Source organism: Bombus flavifrons, chromosome 8 (genome assembly GCF_040668555.2).
Source record: "Bombus flavifrons isolate JBK064 chromosome 8, iyBomFlav1_principal, whole genome shotgun sequence".
Lineage (NCBI taxonomy): Eukaryota > Metazoa > Arthropoda > Insecta > Hymenoptera > Apidae > Bombus > Bombus flavifrons.
Genome location: NC_138449.1, coordinates 2,050,824 through 2,068,622, shown reverse-complemented (window position 1 = coordinate 2,068,622; position 17,799 = coordinate 2,050,824). Strand labels below are relative to the sequence as shown.

Below are 17,799 nucleotides of genomic sequence, written 5' to 3'. Positions count from 1 at the left end.
ATTTTTAATAAATTATGACGTAATTGTTTTATTCAAGAATATAATTTCGGGAAAAATCAAACTAAATGTTATTTTGCTTGCATCATATTTCTTAATTCGAATTCGTGTAGTGTAATTTCAATTAAATATTCAATACATTTTATCTAGTTTGACTGGCTATGCATATTAATTTAATTACTAGTTTGCGTCGCGAAGAATTAATTACAGAATACATCAAACTGCATAGTTAATACTCGTATTATCTCTAATACCCTTATTTTTATATGCCAGTAGTATTTTTTTTACAGAAGAAAGAATAAACAGTTATATATACGTTAAAAAGTGACTACAAAGTATAAATAACACGTTAGAAATATATGATTGTGCATTTATGAAAAACTACCGCAGCTCCATCTCTAATATTCAGTCATTCTACGATAAATTCAAATGGTATGCAAATCCCAGGTTAGCATCGAATTAAGAACAATCAACTGAATTCGAATGTAAGTTCGAGAATTCAGAAACTCGTTCATCAGAATTATGCGAAGAATGTAAGTATAGATGGCAGCACATTGATCTACCGTGAAATCGCAGAGAATGTGACGTGTAAACATCGGCTAAGATAACGGGGTAAAGAAACAGATCTTTGTTTCAAAGGTCGACAATAAAGTATAGAACGCATTTCAAATTCCGGTGCAATATGTTATGAATATTTTGCAACGGTGTTACACATACTCTATATCGTCACCGGCTTATAAAACGCTCATAACGAAGCGGATTTGTGGGAGCGTGTTCCGGGCGCTATGCTTACGCAATGCTCTCTCAGAGTGCCGAATAAAAGAGCCGCTGGATCCGTGTACCAACAGCCACGTATTTTTAGAATGTTGACGAGTGCTATTTATGTTTAACGCGTGTTACCAGTGCAGGGTGGGGTTTGTTTTTGGAAATATGTTCCAAAAGCATATATGTATACGAAGATATCTTTCATTTGTTGAATTATTTTACCTATTTCGCAAGGATATTAAAAATATTAAAATTTTTTAAAAATCGTCAAGAAACTTCAATTATAATGTCATTTTACAATATATTATTACAATATATTATTTGGTCAGGTTAGGTTAAGTCCTTCATGAAACTGAATATCAGCTTCCAAGTTTGGCAATGTTGCACTCATTGTACGAACGCGTCATATTAAATCGAAAGGTGTGGCTTAAACCAAAAACGAATTGGTAAGAACGCCGCATATTATGATGTGCATCGGACGTGATTGTATATAAATAATCAAAAAATTTGAATTACCTGGGCGTACGGTCGTTTGAAGTCGACTAAATAAGAATACCATTTATCATATTGGATGAAAGAATTACGCTTTATCCATTGTCTCCGTTCAGTAACCCTATACAATAAGTATCCTTTGTCGGACGATCGTGCATCGTTAAGTTCTGTAAGAAGTCGCTTGTCGCTAAAAGCGCTACTAATGATTCTCTTAAGTATTATCAAACGCAATAAGTAGTATATCATTTATTTAGTACGCGATAATGCAAACTGATTTCGATTTTCACTTGGCAACGGCTGGAATTCCGATGTATTAATCGGCCTTTCTCTAATCAGTATTCGTGGCGGTTCGGTAATTTTCCAGAATGGTCGGTAGAAAAGAGCGTGCAATTAAAACGTGAGAAAGAGTAACAAGAGTCGTCAATCTTCCTTTGTAAAACCTTCTCAAGCAACCTACGATTTAATGGTTTGTAACGTCACCGTGGGGTCCGTGGTTAACCACTAGATCACCTAACCTAACTGCGTGCGTATTTTTATCCTGCTCTCAACCATATAAGGTATCGAATTTACGAAGATTACCTCGTTCGACGAAAACGTCGGGTAAGTAGACAGAAAGAAATGTAAAAGAGATGAAGAATTATATACACGGGTGGTATGATATGGTCCGAGAGAGAAAGCAAGATTTTCATTGGTCATGATCTCTTTCCGTTATCAAGGGCTGTATGACCCTCGAGGACCCATTGACCGACGTGACGTCAAACTGCGTCAAGGTTATGTCATACGGTGACCTTCACGCAGCACGCTCGTTTACCTACGTACCGGGTGCATCAGTGATGTATCATGCGATACTGACCCGTTTAAGCTGGTTCCCCATAATATTCTGCAATTCGTTCCTTATGAGACCGAATTTCATCATCGTGTCGCTGGAGAATATGGACCATCCGAAAGCTAATCCAGGATAATCCGCGCATCTCTTTCTTCTCCTTGCTTCCCTTTCAGCTTGCACCTCGGTCCTTTCGCTAGGACATCTAAGCTTGGCAAGCTCAGCAAGTTCAGGGTCCTCCTCGACGTTGGTCGACTCGTCGTCAGAGTTCCCGTCACCGCGAGCCCTCGCGACCGCGTGCTCAGGCTCCGGTGAAGTTTCTTTGCACCTCGTCTCGTTGTCGGACTCGTTTTTGCATATCTCGTTCCCACGTGGCCTTAATCGAGGCTTATCAGTTGATGGTTGTTCCGTCTCGTAGCTGTCACAGCTCTCGTTCTCGTTTCTATCAGGAACAAACTGTTCACGTCGTTCATTGAGGACATCCAGGCTACACTGCGCGAGCCTGTGTCGGATGTTCTCTCTGTCATCATCTTCGAGCTTGTTCGTTATCTTGTTGACGTCTTTTGAGGATACAGTAGTGGCCGTCGGATCTTGGAACCACCTCGGGTCGACGATCGTGGGTACTGTCACCGCGGTCGAACACTCCGTAGCAATGACAGTGCTTTTTTCATCGAGTCTCGATGACGTTGTAGTCGTTGGCTTTTCGTTGTTACCAATCGGCGTATCTTTAACGATATTAGCAGGGCCACACTGCGCGGGTCCTCTGCTGGAGACATCGATACGTCGACGAGTAGTGTACCGCGGATGATGTTGATGACCGCGACGTTTCGTGGTCGTCGTAAGAGCTGGTTCCATACTATCCAGCTGCTAAACCTTTCACCTAACCCCTTTCTTCCACTATTTATCCTTCTAATGTACTCTACGCACCACTGTTCCTACTACTGCACAAGACACACCGCCATCTTGTCTGTCACTGTTCGTAACACGTTTCTCACCGCGCCACGCATACGTCCTTCTGTCTGTCTTTCTATGTTGCACACACACCACCGTTCCGTACAGGCGAACGCATGCACGAGAGGAGACACGTTGGTCTCTGCTCTCTGCACCGTCCTGGTCTGATTTCTATCTTGCTCTTGCTTTCTCTCTCTCTTTCTCCGTCTATTGCTCTATGCTCGATCCAGGTTACCCCTACCATAAACTACGACACGAAACCGAAGTTTGCCGATCACTGCCGAACTAACGAAGCGGCAGCTTCGCGTACTAATGCTCGACTGTGCGCTCCGTTCGCGGAGAACCTATTCTTTTCTTGTGAAACGCCTGCGCACGATCGCCGCGACATCTGATGGCGCTCGAACGTCACTATTCTGTCGGTAACAACGCGGTGATTGATAAAGACTGGCGGGTTTTCATATTCGAAAACCGGTTGAGTTTATTTTTTAAATGTTTCTTATATGATATTTGTCGTTCTTTCTCCAAGTATCGGTGTACTCAATTATCTAACTTTCTCTTTCTAAATGATTTAAGTAATTTAATATACTGCAAATTGTCCGTGGAAGGTTAAAATATTTGACGTTTGAAACTTAAATTTGATAAGAAATTACGATAGAACTACGATGATGGAATATTACGAATAACTTACGTTCTGCAGCGCCTTGTCTTTCTCCTCAAGTTTAGCATTGACCTGCATAAGAGCCTCTTGAGTTTGATCGAGTTCGTTTTCAATGGTCTGGATCTTCTTCTGCAGGGCGCGCGCCTCTTCCTCAGCCTTTGTTGGACAAAAGAATGTTATAAATCAAACAGTTAACACAATAATGAATAATTACACATTTGCTGTATATATATATATATATATATATATATATATATATATATATATATATATGATTATGGCAGAGAAAACAGGTATAGACACTCCAGATCTATAATCAACGTTCTTGAACAGATGCCAATCCTATAACGCACTTTTATCACATTGTGATTATTTCATCGTTATTTTTATTCCCCATTTTAGCAAAGCAGGTAAATAGACATGTTTGGTATTTTTTTTATTACATCAGGCTACTTTTTATTCTTAGTTTGTCAGGAGTTATTTCAGGTCCTCCAACTGAAACGCATAATATGCTGAAAGTTTTAAACATTTACCTTTTCTGCTCGCGCATTTGCATCACGAGCTTGCTGTTCACAGAGCAACGCGCGATCCATCGCGTTGTCCTTCTCCAGCTTCATTCCCTGCATCTTCTTCTTGATCGCGTCCATGGTGGCGGTTTGGTTTGTTCACTCGTTTACCAGAAAAAAGACAACGTATCTAGAACAGCAACGGACGTCTCCATTATCATCTTAACGTTCTCGAATATGCGTTCTCTCGAGCACGTAAACCGTATTCCTTCCCATACGCTTTTATCTTCGATCGGCAAATTGTACTTTTTAATTCTCCCTTGGTCCGTATAACTCGATCGATTCCCAAGGAGAATGATCGAGTTCGCGCGCGTTCATCGTGCCGGAGATTTCAATGACCGTGAGACGAATCAAGATTGCGATTAACCGCAACTTAATTATTTGATCTCTTTCTTTTTTCGTGCGGTGTTCTCCTATATATTTCATACCTTTTTGACGAGCGTTCTTTTCTATCCTTTTTTTATTTTTCTCTTCCTTCTCGTTTGTTTCAGAAGTTGAAGCTCAAAGCTATCTCTTAAAAACGCAACGCGACGGTAATTACCATAGAAATCGCTGGATCGGCCGCAAATTCGTGCAAGTTCTCGCTATGCGGACAGCATGCATCGAAGTATAATTAGCGAACGACCGGATATCCTATTTATAGAGACAGGTTCTTGCTCAAGAAGGCCCGGGCTCTGTACCGTGTCCGTATATATAAAATCAAACGTCTTCGCTGCTCCGGCCGTCTTTCTTCCTCTCTCGTGACGTCAGACATTCAGGTATGCGATCCTCCAGGACGAACCAAGGCGAAACGAGAGGATTCTTCGCGGGCTCGCTGCTTTCGCATTTTATGCGCTCGTTTCACTACACGAGCGAAACCGATGCATCGCGAGGACGAGAGGGTACCGATACGGCCAGCAGGACAGAGCCACGAACGGGTTAATTTTCTTCGTGGAAACATTCCAGACAATGTTTCTTCCAGGATCATTCTATCTCTACTGTTTTTTCCATCCTGTTTCGCTTTCAAAATCGAGTTCTTTTGCCGAGAGTGAAATTTTAATCTGGGACGTTAACAGTGAGTGTCACTGTTCGGTTTTAACGCTAAATTTGGCATTGGAATGAGAAGAAAGCACACGGAGATAGATTATAAATGATCCAATTTAATTTCTAAGGAAGTAGCGAAACTTTAATCAAGAGTTAACAGTGGATGGTTACTTTCCAATTCTTTTTTCTTTTTTAAGCTTTTAAAGTGAAACTTGATATTGAAATGAGAAGAAAGAAGACAGAGTCAGACTATAGAAATTTCAGTTTAGTTTCTCAAGCTTGCCGCGTTCTTTGAAATATCTTTAACCAAATCGTATTTTTCTATGATTTGACAACTTCTAAAGTATGAGGAAAGTATTAAGGAATTGTTATTGATACGAGTGATTAGCTGTTACTGTATAATACATTATTGCGTAATAATTATTTTCTTAAAACATTAATTTGATTAGAGTCTCTTTTTCGATTGAACCGAGAAAATGATTGAAACGTAAAAGATTTGAGAATCGTAGCAGGGTTAAGGAACTTCTTGGTACTCGTTGAATCTACGCGTGTATGAATCTCTGCATCCGTATCATTGGTATCTATACGAACGAATGCGCACGATTCCTGGCTCGCCCGTAATCAGAGATGCCGGACAAGCGAAGAGGAAAGAAAACGAAGTTTCAACCAGTTCAAAGAAGCAGAAATTCTAGACACAATGCTCCGAAGAAACGAACTTCTTCGTGTCATCACTTCTCACCTTTACTCTGTGAAACTTAAATACCTTCGAAATCAAACCGATGACACCATCATATATTTACCATAATATATCCACAATAAAGTCTTTGAAAAGATGAAATATAAAATTAAAAAAAAAAAAAAAAAGAAGAAGAAGATACAATGGGAAAAGATACCTAATCGAAGGTGGGGATTTTTTCTTCCGTTTCTGGTTTTAATGTATAGATTGTGATGAAGTCACATCCCAAGCCTATCGAAAGTCACAGAGCACACAGTCGAAATAGTGATGGATAAAAAATAAGCCCAGCTGCCGGATTGCAAAGGAGCTTGTATCAAAGGAGAGGGTTATTTTTACACGCGAGAGGAGAGGGTGGAATCACTAGTCGCCTGCCGTCGAACCTTTTCGGGTTACGCACAGCCGAGTTTCGTTACTACATTCGGATCGGTGTCTGATTACGCTCGAAAGAAAATTATCCTCCCTACCAGACCCCCTATCGTAACAATTTCTGACACTTGATGCGGAAATTTTTGCATAATCCACCTACGTCATGATGATGATCGTTCTACATCTTTTTTGGAGCAGATAAGAAATTTGTGTGCGAAAAGAATGCGACCTAGATCGTGACATAGAAATTCAACCTTGTTTAATAAATTTCTTGAATTAAAATTCGATACAAGTTCGATAATGAAGTAATAAATTATCAAATGATTGCAAATACTATGAGTATTCCTCACTTTTTACTGGGACACTAAAACCTTCTATAGGTTGTTCTACCAATTTCTTCGATCGCCTACACCGAACACCAAAGGCAGAGTATAGTAACGTTTGCACTGGTTCTTTCGAGAATTTGTTATCAGCGAGCGTCCGGAACAACATCGTGACCGCGATCTGCTATCTCGCAGTTAGAAATTCTTGTCTACTCTGGCACAGCAAAGAAATCGGTAGTCTGGGACAATGTTGTCACAGCGGTTACGCGTGAATGCCTGAAACTTTTTATGAGTCACACTTTTTCTGGCAAATACCAACTCAGGCTGCATCCACGATTGACAACGGGTTGCGGGCTTGAACGTTACGAAACGTCCGCCAAAATTTGCATAATAACCGACTGCTTTTTAAAATCGCTCGCATGAAATGCGGATGATAGACGTTCCAATTATCAATTCTCTCTCAACTCGATTGAATCTCTATCAGTTAAAAAAGAAAGTAGATCAAATATAAGACGATCCAAGCTTCGTTTACCACTTGGTTCAACTCCTTTTCAAGGCAAAATCATTGTCGACCTGCAAGATCATCCGCCTCTATTCGAAAACTGATTTCTGCCTCCGACAGCGATCGACCCTCTTCACTTTCCTGCGCACGAAAGAAACACGCACGTTCTACTCACGTCACTTTTTTTCTCGCACAACCAACCCACCCACCCACCCACACACACACACGCACGCACACATACACAGACAGGCACACACATTGACGATGTTAGAGGGAACGAGAGTCACGATCGAGCAGATCCAGGAAGGTCCTGCAAGACACGCGAGGTCGAAAGGCGAAACTCGAGCAGGCCGTTGCATCGGACGTAGGTACGGACTGGAAAAAGTGCACATGCTTACTCACGGGGCAAGTATTCAGGTTCGTTCGTCGTCTGGGATGCGTCTGACTCGCAGGCTAAGTCTCGACTGGTCGCTGAAAGCTTCGGCTACAACCGTTCGTCGTGGCTCCCACCTTTTCTCGCGGGCTTCTCTCCTCGCGATCGTAAAAGACGACGATGACGTCGCGCGCCAGGACGCGCTTCTCTTTCTCTCTCTTTCTCTCGTTTTCTGACGTCTCTTATCCCTACCACACTGTGTATGCGTGTCTATGTGTGTGTACACTATACGTGTACAGACTCGCGGTGAGGATTTTCTACGTACGGGCTTGTGAAAACATACACCGCTGCGGAATTTATCTTTAGAATCGGCGACGCTACAACGCCCGATCGGAGCGTCGCTTATTTTCACTCGGGTCCTGGAGAGCTCTTGCCCAACGCGGCGATCCGAAATGGAGAGTATTTGGGAAAAGACAGTGGAGTCTTTGATGCAGTTTGAGGTATATTCGAGGCATTGAAAGAAAAGTGGAGCTTTCTTTCTTTCTTTTTGTTGTCGCCTCCTCTCAAGTAACGTGCTGATAATTACCATGGAAGTGATTGTATTGAAAATTCGTAGAAGGATTAGTATATTTGAGACATTAATTCTAATACTCAACAAATTGCGTAATTCGTTGTTTGAAATAGATGCGAGAGCAAAATATTCCACTTTTAAAAAAAGGTCGAAAAATTTCATTTTACATTCCATATGTTAAATAAAATCATACATAACGCAATTATTGATATTTATTTCCTATAAACAGTAGAAAGTATATACATATTTTTACATTATGAATATGAGATTTATACTCTGATAGTGGAAATGCAGAAAATCTTCAGCGTAAAGAAATGATTACTTATGAATTGTTTCTTCGAAAGGATCTTCAATCCTTAAAACTATCTTTAAAAAAAAAAGAGAAAATATATTGTTACGACTAAAACTGAGAATAAAGAGTATCGTTAGAAGATTTTGGACAGAAATTGTATAATTGTACTAAGAAGGAAGCGAAGTAGCACTGTACGCCAGTAAAAGAGATAGATCCATTCGGGATTACGTTCGTAATTCCTTGATCCAGTTTCCATAGTTACCAAGATCAAAGTCACCGGGATTGTTGCAAAGTTGCTATAAAAACTTAGATACTCTTCTTCGATTACCTTAATTCCAATTAGAAAAAAATAACTTACCATTGATGGCCTTAAAAATACGTAGATTATTTATCGCGACAGATAAGATAATCTTCGTGGAAAAGATTTCTTAAAACGGGTATCAATTGTGTGGCCATTCGCAAGACGGAAATGTAACGCGTGAAAGATAAAAATACACGATCGTAACAATGTCTCGTGTATCGCGTCTCCAGCAGGAAGATCCTAATATTAGGCGGCGACAATTTTGGCATTGGGGTTATAGGTATCTCGCTCGGTCTCCTTGAGTCAAGTCGTGTCATGGTCAATTCGCAATGACTCGGACAACGCTTTTAGCCTGGTCGTTTGTGTAATTATTTCAAGATTTACCGAATAATTCGAGCAATTTCCAAATGAGCGTTTTATAAAATCGCACGTAATTTCGATAGTGATCCCATCGAAACTTAATGAATATTATACTTGATCTTTATGTTAGATTTTAACGTGCAGTCTTTATATGGTAATCGTCTGATTTGACGACTTAATTTCAATGGAATGCGCTCGTGATGGGAACGGTGAAAATTTCGCCAGGCAATTTGTCGACGCGCGAAATCTTTTGCGTAAGTTTATCGGTCACCACATCCCATACATTCATGCATCGGTCCGATTCAATACCGTAAAAGGAAAAAGTAGGTAAGGGTCCCTGCGCAGCCTTGACTCATATACCGTCTGTTTAAGTACTGGCTCGTGTGCGTTTATGAGCGTACTTCTGACATACCGATCACCGGCGAAAAGTCAATGAATACGCCGCGTCTGTTTACCTGCGATGTGATCTGAACACGCGATCACATGGATACTATAGAAAATTCAATTAATTATTGTCGATCTTTTTCATTTTTCTTAATTAACACATTAAAGTGCAGTGATTCATTGAGATAATCTTTTATCCGCGATCTTTTTCGAACAACTTACGCTATTATATTTTCCAATATCATAAGATAAGAGAAAATTCCAAGGATTTGCTTGATAGTTTCTCTAGTCTGCATATTCTTGAATTTTGCTTTTTCATATTGTACTTATGAAAGAGATTTTCAGGGATTCTGTTGACTACTTTTTTACATCTAGATTCTAGAACTGTATGAAGCTTAACAAAAGTTAAGGTATTTATAGGATTGTCATAAAGTGTTATTCTTTTAAATGTACATATACAATTTTCAACAATGCTATGTTTACATAACTTTTTCGGTCAACTTACATTATTATATTATATTTTCCAATATCATGAGATAAGAGAAAATTCCAAGGATTTGCTTGATAGTTTCTTTAGTCTGCATATTCTTGAATTTTGCTTTTTCATATTGTACTTATGAAAGAGATTTTCAGGGATTCTGTTGACTACTTTTTTACATCTAGATTCTAGAACTGTATGAAGCTTAACAAAAGTTAAGGTATTTATAGGATTGTCATAAAGTGTTATTCTTTTAAATGTACATATACAATTTTCAACAATGCTATGTTTACATAACTTTTTTGGTCAACTTACATTATTATATTATATTTTCCAATATCATGAGATAAGAGAAAATTCCAAGGATTTGCTTGATATTTTCTTTACTCAGTATATTCTTGAATTTTGCTTTTTCATATTGTACTTATGAAAGAGATTTTCAGGGATTCTGTTGACTACTTTTTTACACCTAGATTCTAGAACTGTATGAAGCTTAACAAAAGTTAAGGTATTTATAGGATTGTCATAAAGTGTTATTCTTTTAAATGTACATATACAATTTTCAACAATGCTATGTTTACATAACTTTTATCACCTGATTCTTAATGTGGTAATAAAAGAAAAATTTTCTTGTCAATCGCGCATGGAAGCTTGATGACATAATGATCAAAGTGCGTTAAAAAGTAAGTAAAAATCCAAGCGATGGTAGTTCTTTTAATAATCTTTTGTAATTGAAAAATTAAATGAAATCATGTTGCACGATGTTACTTTCAATTTCATCGAGCTTCATAAGGCAGCAGGGTTTATCGAATCAGTTATTATCGCGGTATGCCAACAATTAACAGAGAAGGCAACCTTGGAGCAACAATTAGGATGCTTATTATAAAGCAGTCCGTCATTATTTCAACGTATGCGTACGTGTCCTTAGTTAGTACTTACCTTATGCAGGATATATTGCACCGGCGAGGTCGAGGCACCTTCTGTCCTAATTCTACTTCATCGACATAAGCCTTTATAAGTAAGTTGAGTCACCTTCTCGTTAGCCCCTACTTTGTCATATACCTTAATTTCTCCGTTGGAATTGATGCACGATCGGTCAATCGGACGAGACATAAACATAATGAAAATGATGAATTCCCAAACCTTGATTCTCTTCCAGTTGTTCAACTCACCTTTATTTTAGTTAAACCATCGTTTAAACCTAAAACAAGGGAACGAATGAAAAGAACACGGACACAGGGACAAAAGTGCAATATGCAAGACGAATAATTTTCATCGCAAACTTTATTGTTACAACAATTATTGCCAAAGGAAGATGTCCCTCGAGAATCGAACGAAATCTTCCTACGTGCGACTCGGAACTTTTTACGATGGAAGGACCATCGTCCTTCGATAAATAAATAGAACGCAACAATAATTTATTCACCCTTATATCGTACATTATCGCTGCGATCGGCCGTGTACAAGCAAAATGAGGTATCAAGATTGTGACTCTTGAGGAAAATGCAACTGTGTGCACACGGTCGCACGCGCCATAATAAATGCATCGATGTACATGATAATCGACCGTGTGTTTATGTATATGTATATATATATAATATGTATATTAGTGTGTAACTCGGGTATGTATGTATGTCAATGTGTATCTGTGTCTGTGTATATATGGTTGTTAATGTATATCTGTGTAGGTACATATTTATAATATACAAACATACGAGTAGATACCTTTTTTCATACATACAAGATACAAGCAATACCCTCTAGTAAATATATACAGCAGTGACAACGCGATCTTTTTGTTTTCTTCTGGAGGAACGTCGCGAGAACCACTTGAAAGGATATTCAAGTGCACCGAGTTCCTAATGCATAGTCGACGCCAGCGATTCCATCTGTTCTTGATGGAAATAGTCTTGATATTCCAAGCTAACGTCTAATGCTTAACTTCCAGCGAACCGAAACGGAATCCGCGATTTTCCAAAACTTTTCTTCTCACGAAAACGATCATGCTTGAGTCGCGCTGTTTGAAATGGCGACCGCAATTTAAACGAATTAAATTGTTTGCAAGTATTTATTACTTCGTGATGCGTGTATGTGTGAGAGATTTCTTACAGAAACGTTTAATTATAGAACGAATTAAACACTTAAGAATTTCTCAATGAAAAGATTAAAATTGTTGATCCTGCTTGATTATCGTAACACTCATACCTCATTAATTAATTTAATTAATAGATTGTAAATCGAAGATTGATCTTCTGTAAGAATACCATGCAATGTATTAGGTATATCTCCAATTGGACGATTAAAGACTGGGGAACAGACTTTTAAACTCACGAACTAATGGTAGTGTACAGGGATAATAATATATTAATTCTCTAAATGTACAAAGTATACGCTGTACACGTGTAGTCGTGCAATTCTCAATAAATTCTCCAGTTGTTGTTTTGAACGAGGATAAAATTTAAAAAATTTCCCATCGCGTTTTCACGAATCGTTTTTTACATCGCTTTGAGACACTAAAAATCTCAGATGATTTATCGACAGCCGTCGAAAAAACGACGAACTACAAAACAAAAATAGGCAGAAAAAGGAAGAAGAATTAACGGAGGAAATAAACGCACGCAGTCTTTCCGAAAGAGGATTTAAGATGCGTTTATCCAGCGTTCTGTGTACATTGTACATTTGAGCCAGAACGAGAGTCCTGCTAAGGAAACTGCAACTTCCTGGCGGTACATAGCAGTAAAACAATAGAAAAATAAATAACTAAATTGTCTATCATCGATTTGAGACGTTTGCTTTATTTTCTTTATCATCAGTTTATTCGATCTTTTCGGGGAAAAAGTAGAAAAATCTGAGATGATTTAAGAGAACGTTGAAGAAACAAAATGTCGTCTCGAATCGATCTCTTAGTTGCTAATATAAAGTGTTCCGAAATTATCCTTTTGTTATGTTGTTTTTAATAAAAAAAAAACTGTAATAATAAAAGGGACGATTAAAAGAATAGATAAGTAACAGATTGCTAACATTTATGCAAATTTATATTTTTATAAACAAATATAAAGAAACATTACCTAAATATTGTACTTTAGATTTCTTATATTTGAAGTTTATATGCATTTTTGCAATTTATGTATATTTCATGCACTTTTGCATCCTTAAATTTCTTATAAGCGTATAAAAATTCTGCAACTAGATATCACAAAAGTAGTGAAGGATGACATGAAGAGATCAATCGTATAATGAAAAATACAATTACAAAAATCTACCTTTCATTTTTCCTTCATGGAAAAATCCGTGTGTATCACGGCACGGGTGAATAAAGGCCGCTTCCGAGTCGGATATTTTCGGCACACTCTATAAATACAGTTTAAAATGCGCACACTTATATGCCTGCATTCTGTTGAACTTACATCAACGTCCTAATGCATTTTCAAGCTAATTCCGGAGGGGGAGGGTTTCTAAATGCGCCGACAGCGAGGATTCACAGGCTCCGCAGTCAATTCTCTCTTTCTCTCTCTCTCGTACATACAAATTTGTATTTTCTTTTTTTATGTGTTTTTCATTTGACTTTTTTTCTATAACTATCTTCGTTTTTTGCTTGACTACAGGTGGGTCTGAAACGGGTGCAAATAAAAGAAACCAGGATAAGAAAATATTTCGGTAAAAAAAGGGTGAAAAGAAAGTGAAAATAAAGTGCGCCGAGGGTGGGTTTACGTAAACGATACGAGATATCGATCGATCGATCTTTATCGATAGGGGTACACACACGCATATATCATACATATATGTATATATAGGGTGGTTGGTAACTGGTGATACAAGCGGAAAGGGGGTGATTCTACGCGAAAAAAGAAGTCGAAAATTTAGAATAAACATTTTTCTTTTAATTTTTCCATCGACACAACGATCTACAGTGAGATCCGTGATAAAGTGCACGCGTACCGAGCCAAAATTCAAAGTCAATTTTCTCGAAAGCAAAGCCTCAAACGAAAAATTTTTATTCTATCTTTTCGACTTCTTTTTTCGCGTAGAATCACCCCCTTTCCGCTTGTACCACCAGTTACCAACCACCCTGTATAACACATACAGTGACTCATGGTAGTACTTGAATACGTATAATAATACAATTTTCATCGATATATTATCTGTGTTATACAAAACATTTTGAAATTTGATTAGCATCGAAACGAGATACGACTGTCATGTTTATATTGGAAAAATTTCGAATCAATTTGAAAATATATATAGAAATTGCGAGACATTTAGTGCAAACATATATTTAGTAGAAAATTCGTATACATCAAGAACATACAGCATTTCAGTATATTAACATTACTGAAAGTATTAAGGTTTATTAACAACAATAGAACGTTTAAATATTTTTGCTATTTCTGTGAAATATATACTTGCATTCAATTTGAAACTTCTATGTACATTTTCAGTTTTGTTTGAAAATTTTCTGATACGATTAATGATAGTCGCGTGGCACTATAGCGCTAATAAAATTTCAAAATGGATTGTATAGTACACGTAATATATTCATAAACGTATATAATCTATAAGTGTTCAAATATTACTTTCGCCAGCCACTGTATATTTAACTAGAAATCGAACGACGAAAATATATAATTGATAGGAGAAGTTACCCCCGACGTACGAAAACGCGCGTATTTCAAATCGCGATAACGAAACGATAACAGAAACAGTCATAAGAATAATAGTAACTGCTTTATTTAAATAATATCAATAATCATGGTGATAGTAATAATCATAATGGTAATGATCATAATCGTAATAGTATGTATTGCCGAAATATCTCGGTTAAGTGACAATTTGTTTCGCAACAGCACAATTGCTCGCATTATGTATCTGAATCTTTTCATATTGTTTCAACGTATTTATGTATAATATTGATACATTTACCTTTTACGTATAATTAATACGTATGTTTTCACGTGTCCTTATTTTCCTCGATGGAACAGAAATGGACCGGCCTTCTAAAATATCTCTAGGAAAGTTGGTCTTCCAATAATTTTTTTTTTTTTTCGTGCAATGGATATGGAAAAAAAGATATTGCTTCCTTATGAATAATTAAAAATAGTAGCAGGCACTTTTAAATTAGAATGTTACAAATGTATAGCTTGAAATACATGGCGTGAGTGCAACCGATCCATAACTGTTGTGTACACTCTTTAACGTTTTAACTCTTTAACCAGGCAATTAAATTTGAAGACAGGAATTGTTATAGACACAATAAAAGATGGCAATGTGTAGTAATAAAATGTGAAAATTAATATTAAGCTTATTAAGATATCAACGCGTTTCGATTAATGCCTTAAACGCTAGTCGTTTTATTAACATATATTGCTAGGTTAAAGGGTTAATTATTCCAGCGACTGCAATCGCTTTTAATTGCTCTTGCAACCTCACTCGTGCACGCATTTTTCTCTCTACGCAATTGAACAGTTTCAATGGCACGTTTGGTTTCACGATTTCTCTACGCAAATCTACTCGAAACTATATCTTTCGGAAATTTTCCTCGAATACAAAGAGGACCGGCTTTCAGATAATAAAGTCGAAGTAAATATTAACGCGAATAAATCACATTCCATCGAAAGCTTATGTAATTTTGTACGCAACTGCAAAAGAATCTAACGGATATCGAGGAAAGTATATCTTGAAAAATATCAATTAACATGCAATACGTCTTGTAAAATTCGACGACAGCTTCTCAACTTCTTTTCCAAAATCAATTTCTCGAGATTATTTCGTATTTTGTCATCTTCGAACCATTATCAAATTTGAAGATTTACTAGATAACTCGAATCACAAGGACATAAAGTCTCGAGAATTTGAAAGAAGAAGCACGAAGTGGAAGAATGTTTGCGAATGATCGCGAAACGAGCCACTCCATAAAATCGACATTTTATCCTGCCATTTCCTCCGCACGCTCGCAACGACGTTATCGCAGACGAGGAATTCGATTGTTTTCCGTTTTCATCTCTTCGATCGCGATATGCGGTATATTGCTTCGATAATAATTCCCTTAATGCGAGACTTCTCTTTTTTCTTTTTTTTTTTTTTGCTTTTCTCTTTTCATTCGTTTACACGATTATCAAAAAACATACGACGCGATGACGTTGACGCAACGAAAAAGGAAGAAAAGAACGAAATCTTACGCAGTTAGTTAAGTAGACACTTAGACGCAAGGCTGATTTATAGTCACGAGAGGATTAAGATCGTAGTTATGCCTGACTATCGTACAAACCGGTTAAACAGGCATAGTTTCTCCCTAATTATCTACAATTCGACAATATTAAAAAAATGATCGAGTATGCGGTAATAAAAACGAGTTAAAAATATCGTTAATTTAACGATGTATATGAAAGGATGAAGTAATTAGACGTTTTCGTATGATCACAGATTTCGACGATAAAATCTGAATTGCTTCTTGGTTTCTTAAATCTTTCCATTTATCTTTCTACATACAGTTTATACGCGATTCTTGTTGGATTACATTTCTAAAAAAAACTTGAATTTATCTTATAGTCCCGCTTCTTTGGATCCTTATGGTTCCCGGCGTTGAACTCTTAACACATTTTGCACGTTCCTCATGATCGACACGTGGTTCGCGCTGGCACGTTTGAAACTCGTTCTCACTTGACTGTACTTCGAAAGGGACCTTCTCTGTTCCACAAAATTCCTCGTGTTGTTCGTTTCTTTCTGAATACGAGCACAAAAAACATCAATTCTGTGATTTCTATCGTTTGCTCAATTAACATCACTCTTCTTTCAATGAAACTTTTTTTTATGTACGATTAATCCGTTTTTTCGTGATTTAATTCCACTTGCTTCGTACTTTGCTTCCAATTGTACGAATAAAGAATGAAACGACTAAGATTAGTCAATTAATCGGATTGAATCGATTGGTATCGATTGATTGTAAAATATAGGACAAACGTTAGAAATGGGAACACACAAACAGGAAAAAATAGAGTGATCCTGAATGTAGATAAATTTCGATAAAGTGAGTTAAGGAAAAGACAGCTGATTAATCTCTTCTAGATAGAGTTAACACGATACTGTGTTCAAAGCACACACAACACAGAATATGTTATTCAGTGTGGAATGTAATATGCCGGTTTAACGGTTAGCGAACGATTATCGACAAACAATTGAAATTTGTGACAAAGAGAAGCGTAAAAAGCGACGGATCTTCGACTGATTGCGCTCAGAGAAATTTATTAACAACGATATTTTTCGTTGAATTCGTTCGTTTTGTCGTTTGAAAGGAAAATTTCTTTTCTCTGGTTAGCAATAATACTTAATTGGCACGAAATCTTCTCTAAGCGCGTTTCCATCGATCCTAATTTAATCTCATCTTAATCCTCCCTGAATTTCTACTTGGAGCATTCCTTCAAGTACAAGCATTGAAATCACTCGCAGAACTCGAACGTACGATGCGATATGTTTGTTAAAAAAATATCACACTTTCAAGATCGCTAATAAACACTGGTACTGTCCTTTCGCACACTAGCTACCATATATATGTATATAACAAGAATGATAATACACGATACTCCATAAAACAGTATCTCGAGTTAACAAAGTTACGAGTTTATCAAGCTTCTGTTTTCCTTTTTTTCCTCTCGGTCGTACAATCTGTGTCCACGGGTTAAAGCTTTTCCAGCCGATTTAACCTTTGAAATTTTCAGAGGTGCCAGCTTCGATGCAACAGTGACACGTAGATTGGTTCATAGTTTCTTATCGAGTAAATAGTTTTACGCTACGTTGTACGAATCACGTTTCCTCATTGGAAGTCGATCGCAATGGAAATACTA

The 17,799-nt window shown here is 37.5% G+C and overlaps 2 protein-coding genes across 34 annotated transcripts in view; both read right to left on the bottom strand.

Annotated features, from left to right (window-relative positions):
* The window catches only part of Tm1 (tropomyosin 1), a 37,733-nt gene extending 29,978 nt beyond the window's left edge, over positions 1 to 7,755 (bottom strand). For 7 of the 21 annotated variants that reach the window (XR_011173929.1, XR_011173930.1, XM_069119334.1 and 4 more), the window contains exons 1-3: positions 7,605 to 7,755; positions 4,220 to 4,382; positions 3,717 to 3,842 (exon numbers count right to left, since the gene is read on the bottom strand). Coding sequence is in view for 16 of the 21 variants with exons in the window: in XM_069119334.1 (XP_068975435.1) it covers positions 3,717 to 3,842; positions 4,220 to 4,333 (240 nt within the window). In the remaining 5 variants the exon portion in view is untranslated. Of the gene's footprint in view, positions 1 to 2,107; positions 3,359 to 3,716; positions 3,843 to 4,219; positions 4,383 to 4,680; positions 4,812 to 6,168; positions 6,305 to 7,232; positions 7,345 to 7,600 lie in introns of those variants that run through there. The other 14 variants (XR_011173927.1, XM_069119319.1, XM_069119322.1 and 11 more) reach the window with 12 other exon arrangements.
* Positions 7,756 to 13,103: 5,348 nt separating this feature from the next.
* Positions 13,104 to 17,799, bottom strand: part of PIP5K59B (Phosphatidylinositol 4-phosphate 5-kinase 59B) — a 37,737-nt gene continuing 33,041 nt past the window's right edge. For 12 of the 13 annotated variants that reach the window (XM_069119293.1, XM_069119304.1, XM_069119305.1 and 9 more), the window contains one exon: positions 14,668 to 16,681. In XM_069119293.1, coding sequence (XP_068975394.1) covers positions 16,526 to 16,681 — 156 coding nt within the window. In that variant the 3' untranslated portion in view covers positions 14,668 to 16,525. Of the gene's footprint in view, positions 13,225 to 13,268; positions 13,573 to 14,667; positions 16,682 to 17,799 lie in introns of those variants that run through there. The other variant, XR_011173925.1, reaches the window with a different exon arrangement.